General features: G+C 36.4%; 1 protein-coding gene across 1 annotated transcript; it reads left to right on the top strand.

Moving 5' to 3' along the window:
* LOC109722818 (isopentenyl-diphosphate Delta-isomerase I) lies at positions 527–27,472 on the top strand. The gene is made up of 6 exons (XM_020250967.1): positions 527–1,077; positions 10,378–10,433; positions 10,860–10,951; positions 26,369–26,471; positions 26,553–26,690; positions 26,984–27,472. The coding sequence occupies exons 1-6, from the start codon at positions 716–718 to the stop codon at positions 27,235–27,237; spliced, it is 1,005 nt and encodes a 334-aa protein (XP_020106556.1). The 5' UTR covers positions 527–715; the 3' UTR covers positions 27,238–27,472.

The following is a 27,910-nucleotide window of genomic DNA, read 5'->3' on the forward strand; positions in this document are numbered from 1 at the left end:
CCGTTAAAAAATATTTTAGAATTAACGAAATTATAATGTCATCGTCTATTTAACTTTTTTTTGCATGCCAATCTTGGTCCCTAAATTTTTGCATACTTTTTACTTTAGTCCCCAAAACATATATGAACAACACTAAAAAATGCCTCTCCTTATTTTGGAGGGTTGTGGGATCCACACAATTTTTTTAAGGATTAATTTATATAAGATTTAAATATTTTTAGAAAGAAATCTACTTTAATTTTTTCTTTATTTTTTATTATTTAATACTGAGATAAATAATATTTAAAAATATTAATATATAATAAAAAAATAATATTAATAATTATAATAATTTATTATTATATTATTTTTTTGCTGTCTCGTACGGGCCTCCTTAACTAGTAAATAATTGTTAGATGAAAAAAAGTATGAAATCTATCTATACTTATTTCTATTTTTTAGTTGTAGAGATAACTTTACTAAAATAATATATACATACAGTTGACGGACGGTACAATTTCCGGATGGCCCGGAGTAGAGGCGGACTCCGCACGTTTCGTATCCAATACAAACAATAAATGATAGCAGCATCCCGGAGCGTTGTTGGTACGGTCTGCTCTGCTATTTGATGATCACACAGTTGAGAAAAGGCTGAGTTTTCCATGTCCGACGCTGCGAGTCTGGGCCAGCGTCGATACTTTGCAGCGCTGGTAAAAGTGTAAAAGAGGAGCGCCAGATGCAACGAGCCAGATTCCACCCCTCCCTCCCTCAACCGCTCATGTCGGCATCTTTCTCGCTGATTCGCTCCCCCTTCACCCTCATAACTTCTCTCAGATTTCCATATAATAATAATAATAATAATAATAATAATAATAATAATAATCTTGCCCCTTTATTACTTTCCCCCTCTTCTCCCTCCTTTTCTCGCCTGCGCTGCTCTTCCTCCCCCTTCTTTCTTAGATCGTCAAGATATTCTTCTTTTTCTTCTCCTCCTCGTTTCGCCTCTTTTCGAGCCGCCGCGATGGGGAAGCCCGAGGCCGCCGTCGACGCCGACGCCGCCATGGACGCCGTCCAGAAGCGCCTCATGTTCGAGGACGAGTGAGGCCTCTCTCTCTCTCTTCTTCTTTTATCTCCTGAAGAAATGCTATTTACTTTCCTTATCTTTTGAATCCTCTGATCTATTGGATTTGTTGGTTGGATTTGTCGGTGTCGGCTGCTTTCTGGTTGCTGTGTGTGCTCTCGGAAGTGTAGAATCTGTAATAATGTCATGCTGCGAGTCATCCTACTGAAGGATCAGATGGACCTGCGGCTATACATTGATGGGATGGAGATGGTGATCTCTTATGATTTGATGAGTTGGTTGCCTGATGATGGGAGGGTTTTGGAATGACCGGAAGCGGGAAGAGGGCAGAGGGTTAGATGTGGTTGTTAGGGGAAATCTGACGCCCTAACTACTAGCAAAAAGTACCTTTCTGGCCCACCAGTGTGATTGCAGATGCACCGCACTCTGGTGTGGAAAAGCTTGCTTGGGGCTATTGCAGACTGCACTTTCTCATGGTGGCTGGATGCGCTGTAGTGCTAAACGATGCCCCTAAAAGGCTCGTTTTTGAGATTGAGGAATGCACTGGAGTTGTCAGGCTAGGCCACACAGGATCTAAGTCTCCTTAAATACTTTGCAAGTTTCATGAAGACTGTAACTTGTTCCTTTTCTGGAAAATTTTTCTCCCTCAGAATCTATTTTTTGCTTAATGCTTCTTATCTTTATCGAAGGATTCTAAGAACCAACCAAGTATTACCTAGCCAAGCGAGGACCTCGTGGTCGACAACGACCCCCTCACCCCCGTCGCGGCCACTGCTTGGCGTCGGAGAAGTACGATCTCAGGAGTCGCATTTTCCTCTTCTGCTTGGCTATGCAGAGCGCTGTGGCCACTGCCACTTGAGTGGTGGGTCGGCGAGGGCACAGTTAGAGATATAACAAAAGTTTTTTTTTAAGGGGGCAACATGCCTTTACTCCCCATGCCTTTTAGTCTACCCGACAGGCCTTTTCGTCGAGGCAATGCACACCTCCTTTCTCCCTTCCCACCAAAATTGGTGCTATAACAACTTAGTGGTCTGCAATTGTGCCGCCGCATGCTGCACTTTGAGGAGATGTCTCTATTGCCTATGCCGCTTGGCAAAGCTTTTTTTTGGCTGGGTGTAGCTGTAGAATGTGATGGCATTCTCAGTACCCTATAGGCCCTCTTTGCTTGTTGTCGTTCCTTTCATCTCCCTACTTACTTTTCATGCTTTACCCTCTTTCCCCTTGCCTCCAATGGAGCACGGCCATGGCCCACTGGTAAATGGTTTTTACTTCCATAGCTAGCCCTCTTCCTGCTCTGGCTGTTGACTTTCTTAACAGTGGCAGTTATCGGCTTCCTTTATCTGCCGCTCTGCCTCCAACCCTCCGCCTCTATCATCCTATGTTCTATCTCCTACTTTGTAATCAAATGCCGTCACCCTGCCTCTTTCCTCTACCTCGTTCTATTCCGTCTCCCCCTTCTTCATTACTTTCTTCATCCATTCCTCTACCTTTCCCACACTTGGACTCCCTAATTTTGCCATCCAATGAGCCTCCCCTACCATCTTTGCTGCTGACCTCCCCTGGTTCTGATGATCTGCGTCCTCTCATCTCTTCCTTCTTTTCTCTGCCTCCCCTTCTCTTTCCCCCTGTCAACTATCTTGTTTTGCCGAGTCACCTCTTGGTCCTCGACTTTTGAACATGACCATCTTGCTTCGTCCTTGGTGCAGTGTTTGGCTATCTCAAAAGTGGTTGAGTGCCTATTGCAACATCATTGACCGACCCAATAATGTTAATCTAAAAAGGTTCTTGGACTCATTCGCTAGTGCAACCAGGTCTGCTTCTGCCACCACCTTGTCCACTAGGTCCTCATTTAGAGAAAATGCAGCAACATGTCCCTCGTTGAAGTCCAATGTGATGAAGCACCTGTTGGGCGATGACCTTTGTCACATCGAGATTGATGGAGGGATTTGTTTTCCCTCTAATTTTTTTTTTGCCATCTAGGCCTTCTTCTTTTTCTTGCTCCAGCAACTTAATAGTGTTCTATTTTAGGAAGTTTTTTCAATTTTTTTTGAATTTTGATAGGCGAGAGCTTTCCACATAGGGCTTCTTGGTTTCTTTTCTAGAATCCTTAGATTATGTAGGTCTTTTCCCTTCTTTTCTCTTCTTTTGGCATATATGATAAATGCTCTTTGCTTTCTTCTCTTTAGAAATCTTAGATTTGATTGTTTTTTTTCTTTTCCACTGTGTTTTTGGCAGTAAAAGGTGTCTTTGCTGTAACTTTGTGTCCTTATTATGAAACTATAGTGTTTAACCCTTGTAACTTCACCATAAAAAAAGTAAACAATTCCAACCTTGTGCAATAGTTGTTAATTTTGCTTTTTGAAGCATATTTTTGCTTCTCTATATTAATTAGGGTTATTAAAGTTGTTATAGTATCTCTTGTAGTTGTTTGGGATGTGTTAATTTTGTTTGTATTGCTTGTAGTAACTTGTATTTGTTGGATTGTGATTTGAAGTTGCAGAAGAACATTGTTTTCACTTCAGTACTCAGTTATGCCTATATGCTGCTTTGCAAAATGAAGAACCTGTGAGAAAGCAATGGCATTGTGCTAAACGGCACTCTATATGGCTGCATATGCGGCTCAATATGCAGTATGGCCATACATGTGGCCTTATGCTTCTATTTACTTGTGCGGTATAGAATATTTGATTCCTTCCGTTTTCTTGTTGGGTTCGAAAGCTTTAGTGAATTATTCATTTTGCCAAATGAATAAATGAGGGAGGAATCACTATTAGCTATGAAACTATAGGTGCCAAAGTTATACTATTTGAAATGATTTCAGCTGAGCTAATGCTTCAATCATTTTATTCTCTTTGTCGGTCATAATTTATAGTTTGTTTTGTCACTTGTGTTATCGGTGATATCTAGTAATTGTCTATTGTTTTAGTGATTTATTTGCTAATCACTTGATAAATATTGATACTCTTAGTTAATACTAGATCTTGGGATAAATTAATTGCTTAGTGATTTGTTTTTAATATAGAATTTATTAGGTTTCAAAAGAGATATATACTGTCAAGTGTTCAACAATAATATAATCGTTTACCCTTGTTCATAAATAAACACATTAATATGTTTGTTTTTACATTTGTATATAAATATTTTTAATATTTTAAAAGCTAAACCACATATGTACCCGCATGCTACATATGCCCTATGCACTGGGCTGGCCACATGCATATCGCATACTGCTTTTAAGAACATTGGCGATTGGAGAGCTCATGATAGACTCCCACTTTGCATATTATCTCAGCCTGGTAGAGCTTGATAGCAGCTAGAGATTCATGTCATTACTCCAAATTGTGGGGTTTTAAGACCTTTCTTTTTTGCCTCTTGCTTCTAGTTTTGTCCTTATTGCTTCATTTTATGGTGGAAACAATTTTAGTATTACACTTCCTTCGTAATGACTTGTGTCCTGTTATGGTTTTATATGTTCAATTGCTTGCTAGCACAAACATTTTTATGTTAGTAAGCATGTAAGCATCCTTAAACTGTAAGTACTAGTACCCAATCAGCTTTTTGATTTCCTACATTTACTTGCATAATATATATACATGATGATTTGGAATTCAGATATGTACTATTTCAGGAAATCTACACTGTGAGCTAAGATTTATATTCGAGCACCGTTCTTTTTAATAATGGGTAAATTGCAAAACTAGTCTCTGAACTTCAACTCAAGTTTCCTTCTGGTCCTCGAACTTTTGAATCTGACAATCAACATTGTTTCGTTTTAGTCCTTACATTGGAGTTAAAATTATTCCTTGCACCTGGTAAATCAGTGTTTCTGTACACAATCCATCCATCAGTCCTCCATCCTCTCATATTTTCAATTTAACAATCAATTTCTAAAAAAAGAAAAGATTATGATTTCAATAGGAACTGGGTTGAAATATGAGATGGGAATACGTGACTAATATATGCGTGATACCTGAATCTATAGCTGCACTGGGTGTTTCCAATAATTTACCCTTTATTAATAATATGTACAAGAACTGAAATCAATCTTTTTTAACGGTCTAGGGATCTAACATCGAACTTGAAAGTTCCAGGATCAAAATGAAAATTGCTAAAAAATTTTGAGACTAGTTGATGCAGAACAAGCCTGAACCTATGTTGATCGGATTAAACCGATTTAGTTCATCATTTTTTAAATTAGATTAGATGAGTTGAGAATATCTTTTCGTTAGTTAAATGTGAATTTTTAGCTATCCTCTTATTTGCTTTTATCTGTATTTATTTTTAATTTTCATTTTTTTGTTAATCTCTAGATAAAGTTGTTTTAGTTGGTTATTTAGGATAAGATTAAATTCTAAGTTGGTTATGTATAGATAAGGTTAAACATTTTTTTCGTTAGTTAAATGAGGATTTTTAGCTATNGCAATGATGTCTTTTTTCCTTCGCGAATGCGTTGCCCTGGAGTAAGTCTAGTCCCAAAGTGAGTTCGGTTCAGGAGTGAGTCTTGATTATCTTTTCTATTTCGGTTCAGGAGTGAGTCTTGATTATCTTTTCTATTTTTTTTTCTATTTTTTTGAATTTTTCTATGTTCTTTAATTTTCATTTTTTTTAATTACGAAAATTTCTAAAAAAAGTATTTTAAAAACTTTAAAATTTTCAAAAAGCTTCCAAAATCATAAAATATATTTTGGAGTCCTCTAAGAACACGTATGACTCTATATTTTTTCCTACATCAAATTTGGTATTAGAGCTTAGGCTATTTGACGGTTCTATTTCGTCAAAAGTTTTGGGCTTGTGGATGAAAACAAGGTGAAAATTGAAAAAAGAAAAGGTGAGAAAAAGTATTATAAAAAAGAGTGGAGTAAAAAAAAAAACGTTGAAAGAAAATTGTGGATAAAAAAAATGGAAAGTGTGTAAAAGAAAAAAAACACTATGGATGCAAAAGAATGTCTTAAAATTTTTTTCGAAAGTATGGTAGAAGAAAAGGAATTCATATTGATTCTTTAAAAGAAATATTTGAGATGACAAGAGTCAAGTTTGATGAATGGTTGTACGATGAGAGATCATATTTTGTGAGAAAAAGAAATGATATTCAGATGGAAATACTTGATGACTTTAGATGGTGGTATAGACGAAGGCAAATATCTCATCTTGATTTTAACAGAATATTTTTGGAGGAAGAAGAAATAATGTTGAAAGATAGTGAAGATGGTGCTAAAATTGCTGAAGATGATTTTCGATAGATGGGTAAGGTCAGTGATGAGTATCGATTGATCCAACTAAAAGTTTATCTGGCGAACCTAATTGCTCAACAGAGTATGCCACCTATAGCACAATTGGGAGTCGACAATTCTGATTCAGTTCTATCTACACTATCTAATTGCAAAGAAGTTCTAGATTTGATCGAGTTAGAATTTGAGCATCCGCAGATAAATCATGAAGCTAAAGTCAATCGGCATATTAAAGAGATAAGATTGCTGATTGAGTTACCCTTATTGCCTCAGCAATATGAGTCCACTATACTAGAGCTTTAGATTCCATCGAAACCATCTTTCTTATTGGTATCAAACCTTACGAAATCTCATGAACTTATCAGTTGTTCTTCCTACTTAAATACCAAACCGGAAACTCAAGATACAAGTGGTTTGACATTTAGGCATTGGGCTGCATATGATACAAGTGGTTCGACATGCAGTCATTGGGCTGCATCGCTTTATTCTGCACGCTTCGTTGTTTCCTATCTCCTTACAAATCCAACTAATCTCAAGGATGAGATCCTGCGCAGCAGAAGCAAATGATGCAGAACAAGCTTGAACCTATGTTGATCGGATTAAACCGATTTAGTTCATTGTTTTTTAAATTAGATTAGATTAGTTGAGATTATCTTTTCGTTAGTTAAATGTGGATTTTTAGCTATCCTCTTATTTGCTTTTATTTGTATTTATTTTTAATTTTCTTTTTTTTTTTTGTCAATCTCTAAATAAAGCTGTTTTAGTTGGTTATTTAGGATAAGATTAAATCTAAGTTGGTTATACATAGATAAGGTTAAGAATAGTATAAAAAAGGCATAAGGCTTTTTTGCATGGGGATGAATATGAATTTACGAATTTATAATGAAGACAAATGTTTTGGTAATGATGTCTTTTTTCCTTCGCGAATGCATTGCCCTGGAGTGAGTCTAGTCCCGAAGTGAATTCGGTTCAGGAGTGAGTCCTGATTATCTTTTCTATTTCGGTTCACGAGTGAGTCCTGATTATCTTTTCTATTGTTTTCTATTTTTTCTTAATTTTTCTATTTTCTTTAATTTTCAATTTTTTAATTACGAAAATTTCTAAAAAAAGTATTTTAAAAACTTTCAAAGTTTCATAAAGTTTCCAAAATCATAAAATATATTTTGGAGTTCTCTAAGAACATATGACTCTATTTTTTTCCTACATCAAATTTGGTATCAGAGATTAAGCTATTTGGTGGTTCTATTTCGTCAAAAGTTTTGGGTTTGTGGACAAAAATAAGGTGAAAATTGAAAAAAAAAGGTGAGAAAAAGTATTATAAAAAAGATGGAGTAATAACAAAAAGTTGAAAGAAAAGTGTGTGGATAAAAAAAAATGGAGTGTGTAAAAGAAAAAAAAACATTATGGATGCAAAAGAATGTCTTAAAAAAGTTTTTCGAAAGTATGGTAGAAGAAAAGGAATTCATATTGAGTCTTTAAAAGAAATATGTGAGATGACAAGAAGTTTGATGAATGGTTGTACGATTAGAGATCTTATTTTGAGAGAAAAAGAAATGATATTCAGATGGAAATACTTGATGACTTGAGATGGTGGTATAGACGAAGGCAAATATCTCATCTTGATTTTAACAGAATATTTTTGGAGGAAGAAGAAATAGGGTTGAAAGATATTGAAGATGGTGCTAAAATTGCTGAAGATGATTTTCGATAGATGGGTAAGGTCAGTGATGAGTATCAATTGATCCAACTAAAAATTTATCTGGAGAACCTAATTGCTCAACAGAGTATGCCACCTATAGCACAAGTCGACAATTCTGATTCAGTTCTATCTACACTATCTGATTGCAAAGAAGTTCTAGATTTGATCGAGTTAGAATTTGAGCATCCGCAGATAAATCATGAAGCTAAAGTCAATCGGGAGAAGAGATAAGATTGCCGATTGAGTTACCTTTATTGCCCCAGCAATATGAGTTACTATACTAGAGCTTTAGATTCCATCGAACGCATTTTTCTTATTGGTATCAAACCTTACGAAATCTCATGAACTTATCAGTTGTTCTTTCTACTTAAATACCAAACCGAAAACTCAAAAGATACTAGTGGTTCTACTTGCAGGCATTGGGCTGCTTGTGATACAAGTGGTTTGACATGCAGACATTGGGCTGCATCACTTTATTCTACACGTTTCGTTGTTTCCTATATCCTTACAAATCCAACTAATCTCAAGGACGGGATCCTACGCAACGGAAGCGAATGATGGAGAACAAGCCTGAACCTATGTTGATCGGATTAAACCGATTTAGTTCATCGTTTTTTAAATTATATTAGATTAGTTGAGAATATCTTTTCGTTAGTTAAATGTGGATTTTTAGCTATATTTTTATTTGCTTTTATTTGTATTTATTTTTAATTTTCATTTTTTTTGTCAATCTCTAGATTAAGTTGTTTTAGTTGGTTATTTAGGATAAGATTAAATTCTAAGTTGGTTATATATAGATGAGGTTGAGAATAGTATAAAAAAGGCATAAGGCTTTTTTGCATGGCGATGAATATGAATTTACAAAATTATAATGAAGACAAATGTTTTGGTAATGATGTCCTTTTTCCTTCGTGAATGCGTCGACCTGGGGTGAGTCTAGTCCCGAAGTGAATTCGGTTCATGAGTGAGTTCTGATTATCTTTTCTATTTTTTTATATATTTTTTTGAATTTTTTTATTTTCTATAATTTTCTTTTAATTACGAAAATTTATAAAAAGAAGTGTTTCAAAAACTTTCAAAACTTTCAAAAAAGGTTTCAAAATCATAAAATACTTGTGAAGGTACCTGCACGTTGCAGCGGGTCGATTCTGTAGAAATAAATAAAACTAAATCAATAAAAAATAAAAAAATTAAAGGATAAAAAGAATACAAATAAAAAAAAAAATGAAGAAGAAGTAACAGCTGTAGTAAAAGCATGAGAATAAAAATATAAGAAGCATAAAAAAAAGAATAAGAAAAAATTTATAAGAATAATAAATTATATTTATAACAATTGTAAAAGTTGAGAATTAAAATATCATATGTCTCATAGTTCAAGTAAAAAATTGCAGCTAATTAAAGTATGAGCTCTAAATTAAGTATATCGTGCCTCATAGTTTGAGCAAGAAAATATAACCTATTAAAATTCGAGGAACAAAGTGTCACACATCTTATAGTTGAGGCTCGAAAGCGTAATTTACTCTTTTTATATTTTAATTTTATTTTAGATGTAGAAAGAGTTGAGCATCGATCAATTTTGTTCATCAGTAATTTTATTCGAAGAAAGAATATATTAAACTATCTAATAAATTTTGAAATGACTAATTGTTAAAATTGAAAGTCGACCAATCATATTTTGAATATTTCAAAATACTTTAAATGTGAAATTGATTGCTCATCAGACTATAAATATAGTATTGAAATTCAATATTAAAATCAAAGTAAAAATGTATAGAATTTTTTTGAAACATGAACCATTTTGAATCCTCTAGCCTGCATTTTAAAATTTTGTTTTTACTATCTAATTTTTTTATATGTTAGATTTGAGTCAGTTAATGATACTTTGATTTTAAAATTTAAATGCGTCATTTAGATTTATGGATTTAATTAGTATACTTTATATAGTTTTTATAATTAAATTTATTAAAATAACTAATTAACTTAAACTCATCAATCTCTCCTTTATTTTTTATTCTAAAACTAAAATTTATATTTGGAGAGTAAAAAATCAAAATAAAAAAGAAACAAAATCTACACCTAACCCCCACTTCCCTGCCCCTGTGGGCCCCACCAACCCACCCCTCCCGCTACCACTTCCCCTCCCCGCCATAGCCACCTTGTGGATCCCAAACTCTCTTTTCATTATATGTAATAGATATTTTGGAGCCCTCTAAGAACGTAGGACCCTATATTCTGTCCTACATCACTAGTGCAAATGCAATTTACCTTTCAGTAATTGTTTGGTTTATGGATGTGTACTTGACGAATTTTTATCATTGTAGGTACATAATATTTTAGACTGAAATTCTTAAGGAATAGAAATATTTTAATTAGTACTTCCAATTACGCAGATGTATCTTGGTGGATGAACAGGACAATGTTGTTGGTCACGAGTCGAAGTACTACTGTAAGTGCTGTTTTCTTATCCCTCTGCAGTTTCTTGCGTGTACATCGTGATATTTCTCATTGAGATAACATGGATATTTTGTTATCAGTCTTTAAATGTGCTGATTACATTCCCTTTTAGTAATTCTGAAATTTCTGTACTTTAACATATCTACGTATATAACAATCTACTATACTGTAAAGGCTCGTAAACACCCATATTGATAATGATTTACTCAAATACATGGCATCTAGGCTTATTTACTACTAGCTTTACAGCATTTAACCTTGATTAAATGCGCCTTTGTACTTGCTCTAAATTTCATTCTTTGTCTTGAAGCGTAGTGATCTGATGACTCAAACCGTTTAGTACTTCTAAGTTGGTATGCTGATTATGTTATTAACTGCTAAGTCAGGCTCCTGACATTATTTGTTTTTTCGATGTCAGGTCATCTGATGGAGAAGATTGAATCTGAGAATCTGCTCCATAGGGCTTTTAGTGTTTTCTTATTCAACTCAAAACATGAGTTGCTGCTTCAGGTATGTAGCTGATGAGTGATATCTTTGCTTCCTATTTGGCATGTTTTATGTCTTACAACTAATTCTCACAAGGAAGTTAGGGCATGTTTGGTTCATGATTGAAATGGGAATGGGAAATGGAATCGGACTGCATTGGAATGGGAAATGGAATGACGAATCATCCAAAAATATTTGGTTCATTACTGGAATGAAAATCGGAATGAACATCTAGGATTTTGAAAGAGTATTTTGGTTAAGAGAGAGGAGAGTGATGAAGGGAAAGGAGGGGGAGGTGTTTGTGAGAGAAGGTTTTGAGTGGTTTGCTTTGAAATGGGCCAATCCGGGATTCAAAACCGGATTGGGCCATAAATGGATTAGGCCCTTCTCATTCCAGAGTGGAAGGGGAATTGGAATTCGATTCTTGTAAAACAAACAACAACTATTGGAATCAATGAATTCCATTCCGATTCCATAGTCTAAAATAGGTGACCCAAACAAGCCCTTAGTGTATTTACCATATTTTCTTAGTATTTCTGCTACCGCTATGCCTAAGTTAACAAATGACTCGTTACTTTGCAAATGGTGGGTATTTTTTTCCTTTTTAAATAATGAGAAGATTTTGTATCAATACATTCAACCAGCCAATAAAACATTCATTACGTAGAATGAATGATGTGTTTTCTTTTGCATCCTTTGGCATATTGATCTGCATTTTTTGTTGCTCTCTCATAATATGAATGATATTCAAAAGAAATTTGTACTGCTTATCTATCCAGTTATTTACTTTGCAAATTCTTTTTCAATGAAATAGATTGGTGAACTGTAATCAGATAAATGGTTTTTTGGGATGCATGCCACTGTGCTGACTATCTCATAGCTATTCACAGGGCGGTCTTCATAACCCGATCTTGCCTTTTAGGCAACATGTTTTTCTATGGGCAGCTCATACTCAATTAGGCCTACTTTGGAAATATTTTGCTTAAATGTGTCCACTTTAATGCTTTAGAGGGCCCAAAAATTCCTAAAGTGCTTTCACGTACGACCATCAAAAGCACCACAGTGGGAAGTGTTAGGCGTATTAGAATTTTTTGGGTCCCTCTATAGCATTAAAGCTTGTACATTTGGATAATGCAATCCCAAATAAACTAGGCCTTAGTATATTTTGATATCTGTATTTACATACTAAAGTTTGGAGTGTGCCACAGAACACTGATGTTTTAGTTTGTATGACTTGTCATAAATATTTGTATGATGAGTTGATTTTACCAGTGTCAAGGTGATTTGTGAGGAAGTTACACAGTCAACACAATATCCAAAATGTGAAGTTCTAGCCCAAAATTCAGTAGCTGCAGTTGAGCTGTCTGAAAATATGTTGATTCTTCCATGCAATGATGCTAACTTGCTTAGCTTGGAAAAATTGTTCAACAGTGAGTAGAGACGTTGAATAGCCATGTTGTTAAAGATACTCTTCATTGCTAGTTTGCTGAAAAATCATAATGGTTTCAGAAATCAAAGTATGCACAAGAGTATCAAATGTTTGTTAATATCTAGAAAAGTAGCGGAACAAAGATTAATCGTCCACAGAGAAAACTGATGTGGCAATTTTAAGGTGGAGATAAGAAATGGGTAACAGGTGGTGTAATGAAGAAAGATGTTCCTCCTTCTAATAGCAATGTGTAGTATAGAAATAATAAAGACGAGCCAGCTAGTGTAATGAAAGAACTTGGTTCAACGAAGAAATAGGAATTGTAGCATTCTATACTAGCATAAGATAGTGTATGTTAGTTACTCGGTAAATCTATCAGCCTTCTTTCTGTTGCTTAATCAATCATGGAAGTGAAAGGGAGTAGAATCAACTATATAAAGAAGAGAGATTGCGATTTGAAACTTACAAATTTGAACTAAAGGAAAATAACTGCATATTTTGAGCTAACTATTTCATCCATTATTCCTGGGTATTGCTGTTGATGCCTTCTTGCTTGTTTAGTGGACATCATTGTTGTCCTGCCAAAGTGGCAACATAATCTCAAGACTAGAAAGGCTAGATATTTATTGCTGGTGAGTTTGGATAGGATGTTCCACATCAATTTGTATAGCTTGAAATGGTGCACCTTTGATAGGGTAAGGCTTTCTATTTAACTGAAGTGATTTTTATTTGTTATTATTAAATGTTTCACTGGTGATGTTTGATACTATACTATCATCCTTCGGGTTGGAGGTATATATTAAGTAGGTCGGTTAGGCACTATCCCTTGCACTCGTATCTATTTTAGATCAGAGACTAGACTAATCAACTGTTTGACGCATGTATATCTTTTGATTGTGGGGATACATTGTATCCTTTTTCTGAGTGGTCGTATTAGTTGAGAATTTTCTTTTGGTGTTTGTAAATAGGATTTGTCTTCCTCTGTTGTAAGTTGTAACTTGTAAAGAATTCTTAGACAATCATTAAAGACTAGTTCTGTTCGATCTATCTGAGGCCCTTCCTCGTTGGATGGAAGGACCCAAAGACATCATTGCTTGAGAGGAGAGATGTCTCCAGAGGAGCATGAACAAGAGAAACCTTCAAACAAATAGATGTTTCTATTTTTTAACCTATTGACTTTTCAACCTTTTTTCCATGCAGCTACTGAAGGATAATTTAAGCTCCATTACAAATAGCAATGACTCGTTCATCAACAAATGACGGACTGTTGTGTAACAATGAAATGACAAATCATTATACTTCTATTGATTAAGTGGATGATAGGAAGATTTGACACATTTTCGGTTTTTTTTCTCCTTTACGATAGGTTGAGACTTGAGAGTATTGCTGCAAAATGCACAAATCATAACCACAGACATATATAAAACAACGAGAACCTTTGATACTCTTCCATGTCAAATCTGATGAGGACAAACTAGAGTTCAAGAAACATTTCCTATAGATTAGCAAAAAAACATGATGTCTGAGTTGCTTCAAGGTTAAAAGCCCAATGAAAAATATCATTCTGAAGATAGTAACTTAGAACATCTATCCTGAGTTCTGACATTATCATCCAAACATTTCTGTCCACATCGTCAGCTTTATGTGAAACGACATTATCACTGAAAAATGTTTAACCACATTATCATCATAGCATGTTATAATCATGCTCTGAACCAGAAAGGGCCTAATTAGACTTTCCGGTTGGCCTATCCGACTGCTTATTGTAGCCATCTCCTAACAAGCATCTCTCTCCTGGAGGGGAAGATATGTTTTTTTGTTTCTTTTCGTTGAAATAAGAATTTTCTAGACAAGTCTGATGGGACTGCTCTCTTATACATATTTCATTTTCTTCTACTATGTTCATAAGATAAGAGGAAGAGGGTTCCTATTTTTATAGCCATTTTGAAGCACTTCACCAAAATTAGAAGTTTCTTTAATACTGCAAACTTGTTCCATTCCCTTTGATTATATGCTAAGCTGGAGATTTCCTGAATTTGTAGAGAATTTTACTGTCACAAATTAATATCCTTCGTACTTGGTTAACTTATATTTAAATTGTTGGAGATTATTTTATCCATCTTGTTCTCAAAGAATAATTTTTGGCTGAACATTATCACCTAACAACTTTCTTGGGGGCTCTTTTTATGTATGTGCCCACATGCAAGCACAAGTACTTACACACGCAGGCAAAGACAACATGCGAAAATGGAGGGTTCTTTTATTCTACTCATTTTCTTTGGAAGTGTTCAGTCAAAATAAGTTCCACTAGCTTGGTTGCAATTCTATAGTTCAAGCATTGAATGTGATGCCGGAACTTAGAGAGGACGCAGAGATAGAACGAATACGACCTGATAAACATGGCCTGCTGTAGAATCCACTACGTCGAACTCGAGTACACTTACCACTATGCGGAATCCACCAACACAATGGTTGAGCAACACTCTTTTCTCACAGGCAGTGTTTGAAAATGCGCGAGGCGCAAAAAGGCGCAAGACTCTCCTAGAGCCTAGGCGCGAGGCGCACTGCGAGGCGCTCGCCTCAAGAAGGCGAGGCGCTCGCCTCAAGAAGGCGAGGCGCACAGTAATTTAATTTGATATTCTACATTAAAAAAACTCCAAAATAACTATACAAAACTAAAATAACTATAAAAAAGTAAAGAAAACACATGCATATAGGTTCTCAAGTTAAAAAAAATATATTTCGACTTTCAACTTAAAAGTGATTGTGGTGCCAATGTTTTTATTTGGCCTCAAGAAGGAGAAGAGGGCGGTAAAAGGAGAGAGTGGTAAGAAGAGAGGGCGGTAGATGGATTTCATTAGGGTTTTTTTAGGTTTCTTTTAGATTCTTTTACTAATCTTATCGGGCTAAAACATAAAATTTATATCCGAAACCCAATAACCCGAAAACTTTAATCCAAAATCCAAAAAATATTAAATATGCCGAGGCGCGCGCCTTATGTGCGCCTCGTGCCTCGCCTGAGGCGCGCGCCTCAGGGCCTAGGCGCGCGCCTCAGCAATAGCGCCTCGCCTCGCTATTGCTGAGGCGCGGAGGTCCGCGCCTCTCGCCTAGGCGCTGAGGCACGCGCCTCAGGCGCGCCTTTTCAAACACTGCTCACAGGAAATCCACCTAAGATATAGGGGCAAGAAGAAATCCTTCTTCTCAAATAAAAGTAGAAACTTCAATTGAACTTGAATTTTTTTTATAAAATTATTACGTATTTATAGGCTTTCAAATGGCCTTTCATTTTCTCCATACATTAACTCATTAATTTCATAGAGAAACTAAAAGACACTTCTAGGAATACTAAAAGACACTATTCTAAACTACCATAATTCATTTTAGGTTAATTTCCTGTAAACATAGTGAATGACAAATATATCTCTACAGAGTTCAACTTTCATATGTTGTCCCTGCAAAAGTTCTAATATTTTCAAATATGTCCCTTTGGTTTGTTACCATTAGAGAACCGTTTATATTTTCAATTTTGCCATCACAAATATGTGCCTCCAAAAGTCATAACAGTATAATATAAGAGGGGCAAAAATTTTCAAAACTAACCAGGGTTAAGTATTTACCCTATGGTTAACTAAATTTTTCTAACGGATTCTAACGGCAGGAATATATTTGAAAATATCAGGACTTTTGTAGGGACAACATATGAAGTTGAACTTTGTAGGGGTATATTTGCTATTCACTATGTTTTGCAAGGACCTGTATGAAATTAACCCTTCATTTTAAGAAAACGAAAAGGCAAATTATATAAAAACTAAGCGACACACTTATTTCAAAACTAATACTTATGGAGCGAGTAATGACTTCATTCACAAATTCAAAAAACGGTGTCAGTCTCCCCCGGTTGAAAAGGTTTAGTCCTCAAGTTCGGTATGCAGGTCATCGTTATAATACGGTGAAAGATCCGCAACATTGAAAGTCGCCGAAACATTATAGTCACCGAGCAACTCGATCTTGTAGGCATTTTCTCCAATCCTTTTAAGCACTTTGAATGGTCCATCTGCTCTCGGTTTAAGCTTCCTATGTCGGCCTTGTGGAAAGCCCTATTTTCGAAGATGCACCCACACTGAATCACCCTTTTTGAAGGCTGCTGGTTTGCGATGTTTGTTGGCCGCCTTTTGATAATTCTTATTATGCTTAATGATGCGAGCTCGAACTTGCTCGTGCAGTTGCTTAATGTGCTTGGCTTGTTCTTCAGCATCACTGCTAAAAGAATGAGTAGTAGGGAGGGGAGAGAGGTCGAGCGGGCTAATGGATTGCGACCATAGACCACTTGAAATAGACTTGCATCAGTTGTTTGACTCGATGACTGCTTGTAGGCAAATTCGGCTTGCGGCAAAACTAGATCCCATTGTCGCATATTTTTGCCAATTAAACTTCGTAAAAGATTATCCAAGCTTCGGTTGATAGCCTCCGTTTGACCATCAGTTTGGGGATGACGAGAAGAGCCAAATTGTAGGGTAGTGCCCAACTTTCTCCATAAAGTATGCCAAAAATGACCGACGAACTTTGGATCTCGATCAGAAGTGATCGTCTTTGGAATGCCATGGTGCTTAACGATCTCCCAGAAGTAGAGGTCGGAGATGTGAGTAGCATCCATCGTCTTTGCACGTGGAACAAAATGTGCCATTTTGGAGAATCGATCAATGACCACCATGATAGAGTCCTTGTGTCGTTGAGTCTGTGGTAGACCCAAAACGAAGTCAAGACTCACATCCTCCTATGGTGCATTTGGAACCGGCAACAGAGTGTAGAAATCAGTGTTTTGAACATGGCTCTTAGCTATATGACAAGTTCTGCACCCGTAGTTAGAAACATCTTTATATTAGTGTGGCCAATAAAAATGTTTTTGTAAGAGAGCTACTGCCTTGTCTCTTCCAAAGTGACTGCTAAGTCCTGCCTCATGGGCTTTAATAATGAAATGGCGTAGAGAACATTGAGGAATACATAGAAGATTGCCTTTGAAAAGATTGCCTTCGAAAAGATTGGCATTGTGCAGAATAAATTTGTTGGAATACCTACTAGAACACTTTTTCCACACTTGCCAAAATATGAATCATCCTTATAGATCTCCTTGAGCACCTCAAAGCCTAAAACTTGCACTTGCATGGTTGAAAGAAAAGCATATCTTCGGCTCAAGGCGTCTGCCACCTTATTTTGCTTCCCCGCCTTATGTTTAATGTCAAAAGTATAAGCATGTAAAAATTCTACCCATTTAGCATGCCTCTTATTGAGTTTGTGTTTGCCATGAATATACTTTAAGGCCTCATGATCAGAAAAAAGAACAAACTCTTTAGAAATAAGATGGTGGTGCCATTGCTCCAAAGCTCGAACAATAGCATAAAACTTTTTGTCATAGGTAGAATAATTTTGCCGAGAATTATTCAACTTTTAACTAAAGAAGGCAAGAGGTTTACCTTCTTGGCTAAGCACTGCACCGATTCCTACATTTGAGGCGTCTCCACTTTAAACACTTTGTCAAAGTCAAGGAGCGTAAGAAGAGGAGCTTCTATCATCCTTGTTTTGAGAAGCTCAAAACTCTTCTTAGCATTTTTCATCCATTTGAAAGATCCTCCTTTCAAGCAATCAGTGATGAGGGTGATGATGGTGCTAAACTCTTTGAAGAAGCGCCGGTAGAAAGAAGCAAGGCCATGAAAGCTTCGAATGTCATGAAGTGAAGTAGGTTCGGGCCACGTAACAATGGCCTCAACCTTTGCTGGATTCATCTTGATACCTTCGGCTGAGACAACATAGCCCAAAAAGACTAGGCTGTTTGTCACAAAGTCGCATTTTTTTTAAGTTGGCGTATAACTTTTGCTCCCGAAGAATTTGAAATACCTGCTGAAGATGTGTTATATGCTTCTCAATGCTTTTACTGTAGATCAAAGTATCGTCAAAGTAAATGGCAAGAAACTTGCCAATGAAGGGTTTGAATCAAAGGTTTTAAGTGCCGGGGGTGCCGTACGGCACGCCCCGTGCCGTACCGTGCCCCAAGAAGGGGCACGTACAGGGGGGGTATCGCACCCCCCGCGTGCCGGCGGCACGCTGGTGCGTGCCGCTTGAGACAAGCGGCACGCCAACTAGGCGTGCCACCGGCACGTACCCGGCGTGCCGCCGGGTTTTTTTTTTTTTTGCTTTTTGGCTTTTTTTTTTTTTTGTTCTCTGGGACAACCCCCAGGCCATCTATATTGTATTTTTTTCACTTTTATCTTATTTTTGACATCGTGATGCCTTTTTGTCAACTCTTTTTTTTTTTTTTTGCCTTTTGGCTTTTTTTCGTGTTTTTTTTTTTATTAAATTAAAAACTTGTAATTTAACTATATTATTTATCTGATCCATATGTTGGGCCGAGCCCTCCGCTTCCACCACTGATATCTATTTTTTCTTCACAAAATATTTTATCAAAATTTGTCGCACCGCGAAACTTTCGATGAATCAAAGAAACAAAAATCGTTCCTAAATAAATTTTGATTAGATATTTTTAATAAGAACAAAAAAATAAAAAATATAGATGATAATATTGGAAATTATGAATTTCTCACAATGCCAGCATACTGTGTATCAATATTGTCAAATAAATCTTGTATCCGCAGATAACAATATGACATATGATCCAGCGCGACGATCTATGTGAAATTAAGCAGTCATCTCTATGTAAAGATGTAAATTTAAATAATTATTGTACTGTGAATTTTATTATTATATTTTAATTTCTATTCTATATCAGGTATAGCTGTATTTTACTTACAAAAAGCTTTCATGCATGTTATTTGATGAGTATAGTAAGATGTACATAATAAATATTCATATTATTTTGTTTAAATCTTTCAAAATAATATTATAAGAGTTTACTGGAACCAAAAAAGCTAAAATAAGTCCGTGCCAAAGCGTGCCAGCAGGAGGTCGTGCGTATCTGTCGGCACGCAAGCGTGCCCGTGCCGTACCGTGCCAGGGACGTAACGGCACGCCCCCGTGCCACGGCACTTTAAACCTTGGTTTGAATACATGGTATATGAGCCGCATAAAAGTGCTTGGAGTTGGGAGGCCGAAAGGCATGACCAGGATACTTATAGAGACCATCACGCGTCTTGAACGCTGTTTTCAGTTCATCACCAGGGCGCATACGGATTTGATGATAGGCACTCCTTATATCAATTTTGGAGAAGACCGCGGCACCATGAAGTTGGTCAAGAAGATCGTTGAGACGTGGAATAGGAAAGCGGTACTTAATAGTGATTTTGTTGACCGCTTTACTATCCACACACGTGCTAAGATCCATCCTTCTTTGGCACTAGTAACGCCGGTACTGTATAGGGACTCATACTTTTTCGCACCAAGTCCTTTCGAATAAGCTCTTCAACTTGTGTAGCTCTTCGTTCTCCTTCAAACTCATTCAATATGTTGCCTTATTGGGGATAGTGGCGCCCGACACAAGGTTGATGCAATGTTGGATCTCCCGCATAGGTGGAAGACCGGGTGGAATCTCCTCCGAAATCACATCTTTAAACTCATGAATAAAGGGTGCGATGGTAGGAGGTAATTCTTTCTCCATTTCATTTTCCAATATAAGGAGTAAAGCATGGGCCTCAGAGGATTCTGACAACTCCTTAAGAAATAGTGATTTAGAGCATTAAGTTTTTATTATCTTCTGTAGAAAGTTTGGATAAACGCTTAGGTTTAGAAGGACCTAGTATGACCTTAACGCCATCCTTGGTAAAGGTGTAAGTGTTTTTAAAGCCATTATGCATGACTTTCCTATCATACTGTCAAGGACGTCCAAGAAGTAAGTGACATGCATCTATAGGGATGACATCACACTACATCTCATCCTTATAATTTTTACCAATAAAGAAGCCAACTAAGCACCTTTTCTTCACTTTCACATCATTTCCTGTTTTAAGCCAAGAAAGCTTATATGGTTGGAGATGTTTCTCTATGTGAAGCTGTAGCTTCTCTACCATAGTAGTAGAAACCATATTTTCACAACTACCCCCATCAATAATAACATTGCATACCTTGCCATAGGAAGTGCACTGTGTGTGAAAAATATTGTTGCGAATCCAATCATCATCCTTGACAGGTGTAGCGCTTAAAGCTCGCTGAATGACAAGAGCCTCACCTCCGTCACCATAAGTGACTTCGTCTTTCTCTTCCACCTCTTCATCATACACGAAGTAGTTTTGAGATCTTCCTCTTCATCAGGTGTCTCCTCCAAGAGAGTGACAATTCTCACATTTGGGCATTTAGAGACAATGTGTCCGAATCCTTGACATTTGTAGCATCGTCGTGGGTTTGAGTTTGAAGAACTAGGACGACTAGAAGTAGCCACCTCCTCTTGTTTTGGGTGAGACTTTTGGGATATGGACTTAAGTTTGAGAAGCACAGTTAGAAGTGGCCTATGGATCGAGTACCACTAGCACTTGATGGTCGACGCTCCTCCTTTGCCTTGAGTTGCTTCTCCGCCTTAATCGCAAGCTTGTAGACATCGTTGGAAGTCCAATAAGGTTGAAGGTCGACGATGTCGAAAATCTCACGACGAAGCCCACCAAGGTAACGAGCGATGGTTTGCTTCTCCGGTTCGTAAATACCGCACCGCATCATAAGATGATCAAACTCCTTTTGAGTACTCAACGGGGCGATTCTCTTGTTTCAGGCAATGAAACTTGAGAAAAGCATCTTGCATATAGTGCTCTGGTAAAAATTTCTTGAGTTCTTTCTTCATTTTCTCTCAAGTTTGTTTTTTTTTTATTTTCCTTCGCGAGCTTGTCGAACTTTGAGTTGCTCCCACCAAATAGATGCATGCTCTTTAAGCTTGATGGCCACAAGTTTTACTTTGTAGTGCTCAGGTACCTCTTCGTATTCAAAAATTCGCTCCACAGTATGAAGCCAATCAATGAACTCATCATGTTACATCCTCCCTTCGAATTCAGGAATATTAACTTTGATGCCGAGATCCCGGTGGAACTCATGGTTCCTCCACGGTTGTCAATGTAGAGAACTCTCCTCGCTAGGAGCCCGTCTACGAGCATTATGAAAAGGGTTGATATTCTCCTCGTCTTCTTGCTCTAAACCATGACGAGTTTCGTCATGTTGCAAACCTTCGAAGCGAGTAAGTCGCTCCTCAAGAAGTTGCACTTGTCTCCGCAAGTCGCCTTCCTTCTCAACATCCTGCAAATCTCGTTCACGCGTTGCGGTATCCTCCACATGTGGATCACGCCTTCAGATGTTAGCCATCTTGAACCTAGGGCTCTGGCACCAATATGACGCCGAAACTTAGAGGGGACACGGAGATAGAACGAATAGGACCCGGTAAACACTCGGCCTGCCGTAGAATCCACTACGTCGAACTCGAGTACACTCATCACTTTGCGGAATCCACCAACATAATAGTTGAGCAACACTCTTCTCTCACAGGAAATCCACATAAGAGATAGGAGCATGAAGAAATCCTCCTGAAATAAAAGTAGAAACTTCAACTGAACTTGACTTCTTTTTATAAAATTATTATATATTTATAGGCTCTCAAATGACTTTTCATCTTCTTCATACATTAACTCATTAATTTCATAGAAAACCTAAAATATACTTCTAGGACTACTAAAAGACACTATTCTAAACTACCATAATTCATTTTAAGAAAACGAAAAGGCAAATTATAGAAAAACTAAGGAACACGCTTATTTCAAAACTAATATTTATGGAGTGAGTAATGGCTTCATTCACCAATTCCAAGAACGGTTTCAGAATATGAACAGCCAAATTGAGTTTATATAGTTGTTAGCGTCATTCTACTCTTCTACTGGTTATGATATTTCAAGCAGGTACACCACCATAACTTGAAAACTAGGATAGAAGGGATATGGGTTTTCAATTCTCAAAAACTCGACAGCATTGAAGAAAACACTTGAAAATTTAATTTATACGGAAAGCGTGATCAAAATGGTAATTTGAATCAGAATAAAACGTAGCACTTCTAGTTGTTATCCTAAAGCTAGAAAGTCTTGATACTAATTAAATGGTTTGAAGAACATGGAATATGCAAGAGGATCTCAGTAGAAAACTATTGAAACAAACTTTATCAAGGTCAACTTCAGGGGAAATGATAGGTCAACTGCTTTTCTTCATTGAGAGACGTTTGAGGCCAGTTATTTGGCACTTAAGTTATATCTCAGTACTAGGGTCTAGTTTTGGTAATGTGACGGATAAAAGCATCGTTTTTATATTATGTAAGGATAAAAAATCTAAGAGGGCTTTCAATCTTTTGCGGTTGCAATAGTCGTCGGAGAAGCATGTAGCCACATGCTTTTGTGGTTATAATTGCAAGTTACAACCGTAATTTTAAAGTATTGGAGGGGGAAGATTGTGAGCATTTTTGGATTTTTTCAGCCTTTCATAGTATAAAAATGGTGCTTTTAGCTATCACATTATCAAACTAGGCCTAAATGGGCCCACCAGCAGCTTTCTTCTCTTGTAAAATTTGCTTCTAGAATGAAACTAGTAAGACATGGATGAATAATGTCTTACACCTGCCCCTATTTGTCTTCCTATTCCATAAATGAGGAATTGATACCAAAAATTGGTATTTCAATTCATGACATAGGTTATATTTATATTTGATTAGTAAATCACATTTATGTACCAAAAAGGAAACATACAGAATATACAAGCCACAGATCTAGATGAGCAAAAGAGAGATCACTAGTGTTAAGCTATTTCTTGGTTGTTGTTAAGATACAAACAATCTATCATTTTGTCAATTTGTAGTTCACCCAGGAAACCACGACTTCATTGTGGTACTATATAATTAGATAGGATCTAAGACACTTCACATTACAAACAATGATTATTTGGAGGGTCTCTTGTGAGCTGTCTCCTTTCTGGGCATGTTTGGTTCATGGTTGGAGTGGGAACAAAAAATGGAATTGGATTGCATTGGAATGGAAAATGAAATGACGAATCATCCAAGAGTGTTTGATTCATTATGGGAATGGAAATCAGAATGGATAATTGGGACCTCTAGGATTTTGATTGGTTGAGAGGAGAGTGGAGGGAGAGGCAGGAGAGGTGTTTGTGAGAGAGGATGTTGAGCGGCTTATTCAAAGAATGAGAATCGGAATTTGATTCCTATAAAGCCAACAACAACTGTCGGAACTAGCGAATTCCATTCCGATTCCAAAGTCTAAAATAGGTGAACCAAACAAGCCCTTAGCTTTTCTGAATGCGGTGGAAGAAGAAAAGGTTTTACAGATGAAATTGCTTACATGGTGTTCAGTGTTATATATTGAGTCTTTGGACTGCAGGTTACTACCAGCTTAGTTCCTATTATTTAGAATCGTGCAAATACTGGTCATCTATATTTTACTGTCTATCGATCAAAAGCATCTAATGTTAACTGTCCTGGGAGCCAAATGAGATTCCAACTCAGCTCCAACATAAACACCTTAGATAAATTAAGAATTTGCGGAAAATCTAGATTATAGTTTTCGTTCCTTAGATTTTGCATTTATGTATATTAGTCTTTGTACTTCAGTCTAATTTCATTTATGTCTGTTGCATGGCTACTGGGCTAGAGCATGAGGATCAATACGGTACAAATGCAATTAGTAGGTACTATAATTTTTTATGCCGTCGTATGACTTTCTACGTTATCTGTAGAGGATATTAATGCTGCAGTCTGACCTTTCATCTCCATTTGGAACCCGAGTCTGTCAAGAACAGATGAATTTGATTGCTCAACTCAGTTATAGTTCATAATTATAAGAGTCTATAGTATTAAACTCTATACTAAAGATGAAACCAAATGCCGTTCCTTCGTCAAGCCACGTGGTGGATTTTCTCTCTCTCCCTCACATGTTCTCTCTCCCTCACATGGACCCACATGGGCTATGTTCAAGTGGCATGCATGGACTCACATGGGCTATGAGTAGAAAGAGTTGGGGGGAAGATGCATGCATTGTAGTAATAAGAAAGATACCAAAAGTACAAAAAATATTCTATGTACTATGCAATTTTTTGTTTCATGAACCCTGTGTATGATGTTAAACAATATTGCTATATATAGAGAAAGTTAAGAAAAAAAGCAAGAGGGCAAGGAATATGCTGTGTAGTATGGAAAATTTTGTAAGAGAAAAGTTTATGTTGTGCGTGAGATACTATTTTTATTGTAGTTAGCAAAGTAAAAGACAATTTACAAATGATTCAATGTGTAATTGGAATCAAAACAGGAGATTTAGAATAATCATATTGCAAAGGAATTTAACAGTGCGACCGCTTCTGAAAATCAACTTATTACACCTGTTAAAAATAGTGCTCAAGTGGAAAATACTATTGGCGAATATAGTCCTACCGAAAGCCAATCAAGGTATGATTAATAAACAAGTTAAGAACTGATTATAAATTAATGTTCTGTCTGTGGGAAAAAAAAATCTAATAATTAATGTTCTGCCTGTTAAAAAAAAAAAATTATTGACTTGCAGTATTTTGTCAAGAAACGATAGTGATTTGCCTATTGAAACATCTGCTGTAGCGAAAAAACCACGTTTGTAAGTATTAATATTTTTAAAATATTATTTGTATTTCTTATTCCACCATATATATATATATATATATATATATTTATAATTAGCACGAGGAGAGAGAGAGAGAGAGAAGTGCGTCTGCGTATGCTTATGGAAGCAAGGAGCGGGTATGCTTATGGAACACGAGCGCTTCCTGCTTCCAAGTTGTTTTCGATTTCTGGATTTCAAATCGACGATCGGCTCCGTTAGATTTGAATCTAGAGTATTTGAAGTACTAGAAAAATTTTGGCGATTTTTTGATATCATTGCCTAGCGATCGAAGTGGCTCAAAATCAACGGCTGAAAATAAAAATCTTACAAAATATGAATTGACATTAAAATTTAGATCAAAGTTATGATCTTGTTTTATATGGATAAAAGAATTTCTATCAAAATTTCATGTGATTTGGATATTTCTATAACCATTAAACTTGCAACGCGCTCACCACGGCCATATAAATTATTGATTTGAGCCCTTCGATCGCTAGGCCAAATGATATCGAAAAATCACAAATTTATTTTCTAGGTACTTCAAATACTCTAGAAAACTCTAACGGAGCCATCATCGATTCGAAAGTTCGAACATCGAAAACAACTTGGAAGCACGGAGGGCTCCGTGCTTCCAGAAGCATACCAGCCCACTCTATATATATATATTATTATAATATATATAAATATGTGGTGTGTGTGTGAAATATTGTTCATACTTACGCAGTTCGAAGACTGGAGAAGGACAAGCAAAGTTAACACCCGCAAGAAATCAAGTGGAACCGATAGGCCATAATGATCTAAGAACTGTTTTATCAATTATATTTGCATTATCAAAGACATAACATCATATTAGATAATCTATAGTATATATTTAGTTATCTTACATAATGTGAATGTTATATATATCTGTATGTTTCGTAATAAATAAATATAATTACAGTCATATTATTAGCTCTCAATGTTACGACCTCCCGCCGCAAAGCGCGGGTCATTACACTAGTAGAGGACTAAATGGGTACTTGACAAAACTTGCAATGGCTCAACTTGTGAGTTACCATTTAACTCTGTCTCTTCATATCTGATATACATACTTATGTAAGTTACATCATTATAACTTTGTCTCTTCATCTCTGATATATGTACTTCCTGTAATTTTTGTCACACTTTGAGAACTAATTATGTTCACTTTTCTAATGTTGTAACTTTTTTCTTCTTCCATTTCATTGTTGTGCAAAAATATATGATGACCTGAGCTGCTGTGTGAATTCATCTTTCAACTAACAAGGCAATGTAGTGCTGCTTGTTTTCGCTAATAGCTCGTCACACGTTTCATCCTGTATGAATTCGTCTTTCAACTAACATGGCAATGGAGGACTGCTTGTTTTCACTAACAGCTTGCTCGTTTTATAGCAAAGGTCTGCAACAAAGGTGACATTTCCCCTAGTTTGGACAAATACCTGCTGCAGCCACCCTCTTTACCGCGAGTCTGAGCTTATAGAAGAGAATTATCTTGGTATAAATAAATTAACAACTAAAGAAATGCTTTCATATTGCTAATCAACTGTTAGTAATGAACTTATCTTATTTTGTGCAGGAGTGAGGAATGCCGCGCAGCGGAAGCTGTTGGATGAGCTGGGCATTCCTTCTGAAGACCTGCCTATTGAGCAGTTCATTCCTCTTGGCCGAATGCTTTATAAGGCTCCATCAGATGGAAAATGGGGGGAGCATGAGCGTATGTACTCAATTCTTTTGATCTGCTATTTTTAGGCCTATTTGGCTCGCTTGGAGGCCTATTGTTTGAGTAGAATTGTTTAAAGGAATGCCATTTTTTTTTTTTGTTGAAATCTCCTTGTAGAAGCTTCAGATTGGCAATTCTACTCTGGGGCTTAAAAAGCTAATTAGCTTTTCTGGCGTAGCGAAAAGTTCAACATATCAATAGGCCATTTTTCTTCCTTTTGAGTAGGGAATCCGTCAATCAAAGATTTCTGCTTGTAATTTTACTTCTGCCACTCTTTCTTGATTCAGTTGACTATCTGCTCTTCACCATCCGGGATGTGAAGCTGCTCCCAAATCCTGATGAAGTAGCTGACGTCAAGTATGTTAATCGGGATCAGCTGAAGGAGCTTCTGCGAAAGGCAGATGCTGGGGAAGATGGGGTGAAGTTATCCCCGTGGTTCAGGCTGGTTGTTGACAACTTCCTAATGAATTGGTGGGACCACGTTGAGAAAGGGACTCTCCGTGAGGCAGCAGACATGAAGACCATCTATAAGCTGAAATAGAACCTGTCGCCAGTCCTTATTATCTGGTTTTGCATGGAACAGAGTTTTGATTAATGTTTTCTCCAAATAAAGTACCTCTACCCGCTGGCAGGATATTTGAGCTTAAACTGTGATGCAAAGCTTTTCAATTGGCAATTTTGTTCTTGAATGAAACTTATATTGATTTGAACATGATCTTTTCTTTTTTCCCCTTGTGAAAGGCTTGTTTAGGAGAGAGAACTAGAAGCTTAATCAATCAGAGCATCTAGCAGAATAAATACAAGCTACTAATAAGACTTTTAGGCTCTGTTTGGCAATGGAATTATGTCACACAGGATAAATTTTTTTATTCTTGGTATATCTCAATATTCTAGAATAGAGAGGTATACCAATAATTTTTTGTTTGGATTTAATTTATACTAGGGTATAAGCAATATGATGTATGATTAATTTCTTGAAAGAAGAGAAGAATAGTGAAAAAAGTTAAATGAATATTTTTTTTAAATGCCAATTTTACCTTTATGAATGTCTCATATTCATAGTATATGTTATAGAATATATAGCACATGAAAAAATATAAATATATTTTCAATAATTGTACAAAGTAATTTATTAATTAATCAACATGATTAAGAAATAATCTTTATTATATATACACTATCAAGTATTATTACAGTAATTAAATTTATACTAA

This window comes from Ananas comosus, linkage group 17 (assembly GCF_001540865.1).
Source record: "Ananas comosus cultivar F153 linkage group 17, ASM154086v1, whole genome shotgun sequence".
In the NCBI taxonomy this organism is placed as follows: Eukaryota; Viridiplantae; Streptophyta; class Magnoliopsida; order Poales; family Bromeliaceae; genus Ananas; species Ananas comosus.

Excerpts from the sequence above, each read along its gene's own strand:
- LOC109722818 (XM_020250967.1), top strand. The coding sequence starts at position 716 with ATGCAACGAGCCAGATTCCACCCCTCCCTCCCTCAACCGCTCATGTCG. Across the intron at positions 10,952-26,368 it reads AACATGAGTTGCTGCTTCAG|CAAAGGTCTGCAACAAAGGT; the intron begins GTATGTAGCTGA and ends CTCGTTTTATAG. Across the intron at positions 26,691-26,983 it reads AAAATGGGGGGAGCATGAGC|TTGACTATCTGCTCTTCACC; the intron begins GTATGTACTCAA and ends TTCTTGATTCAG.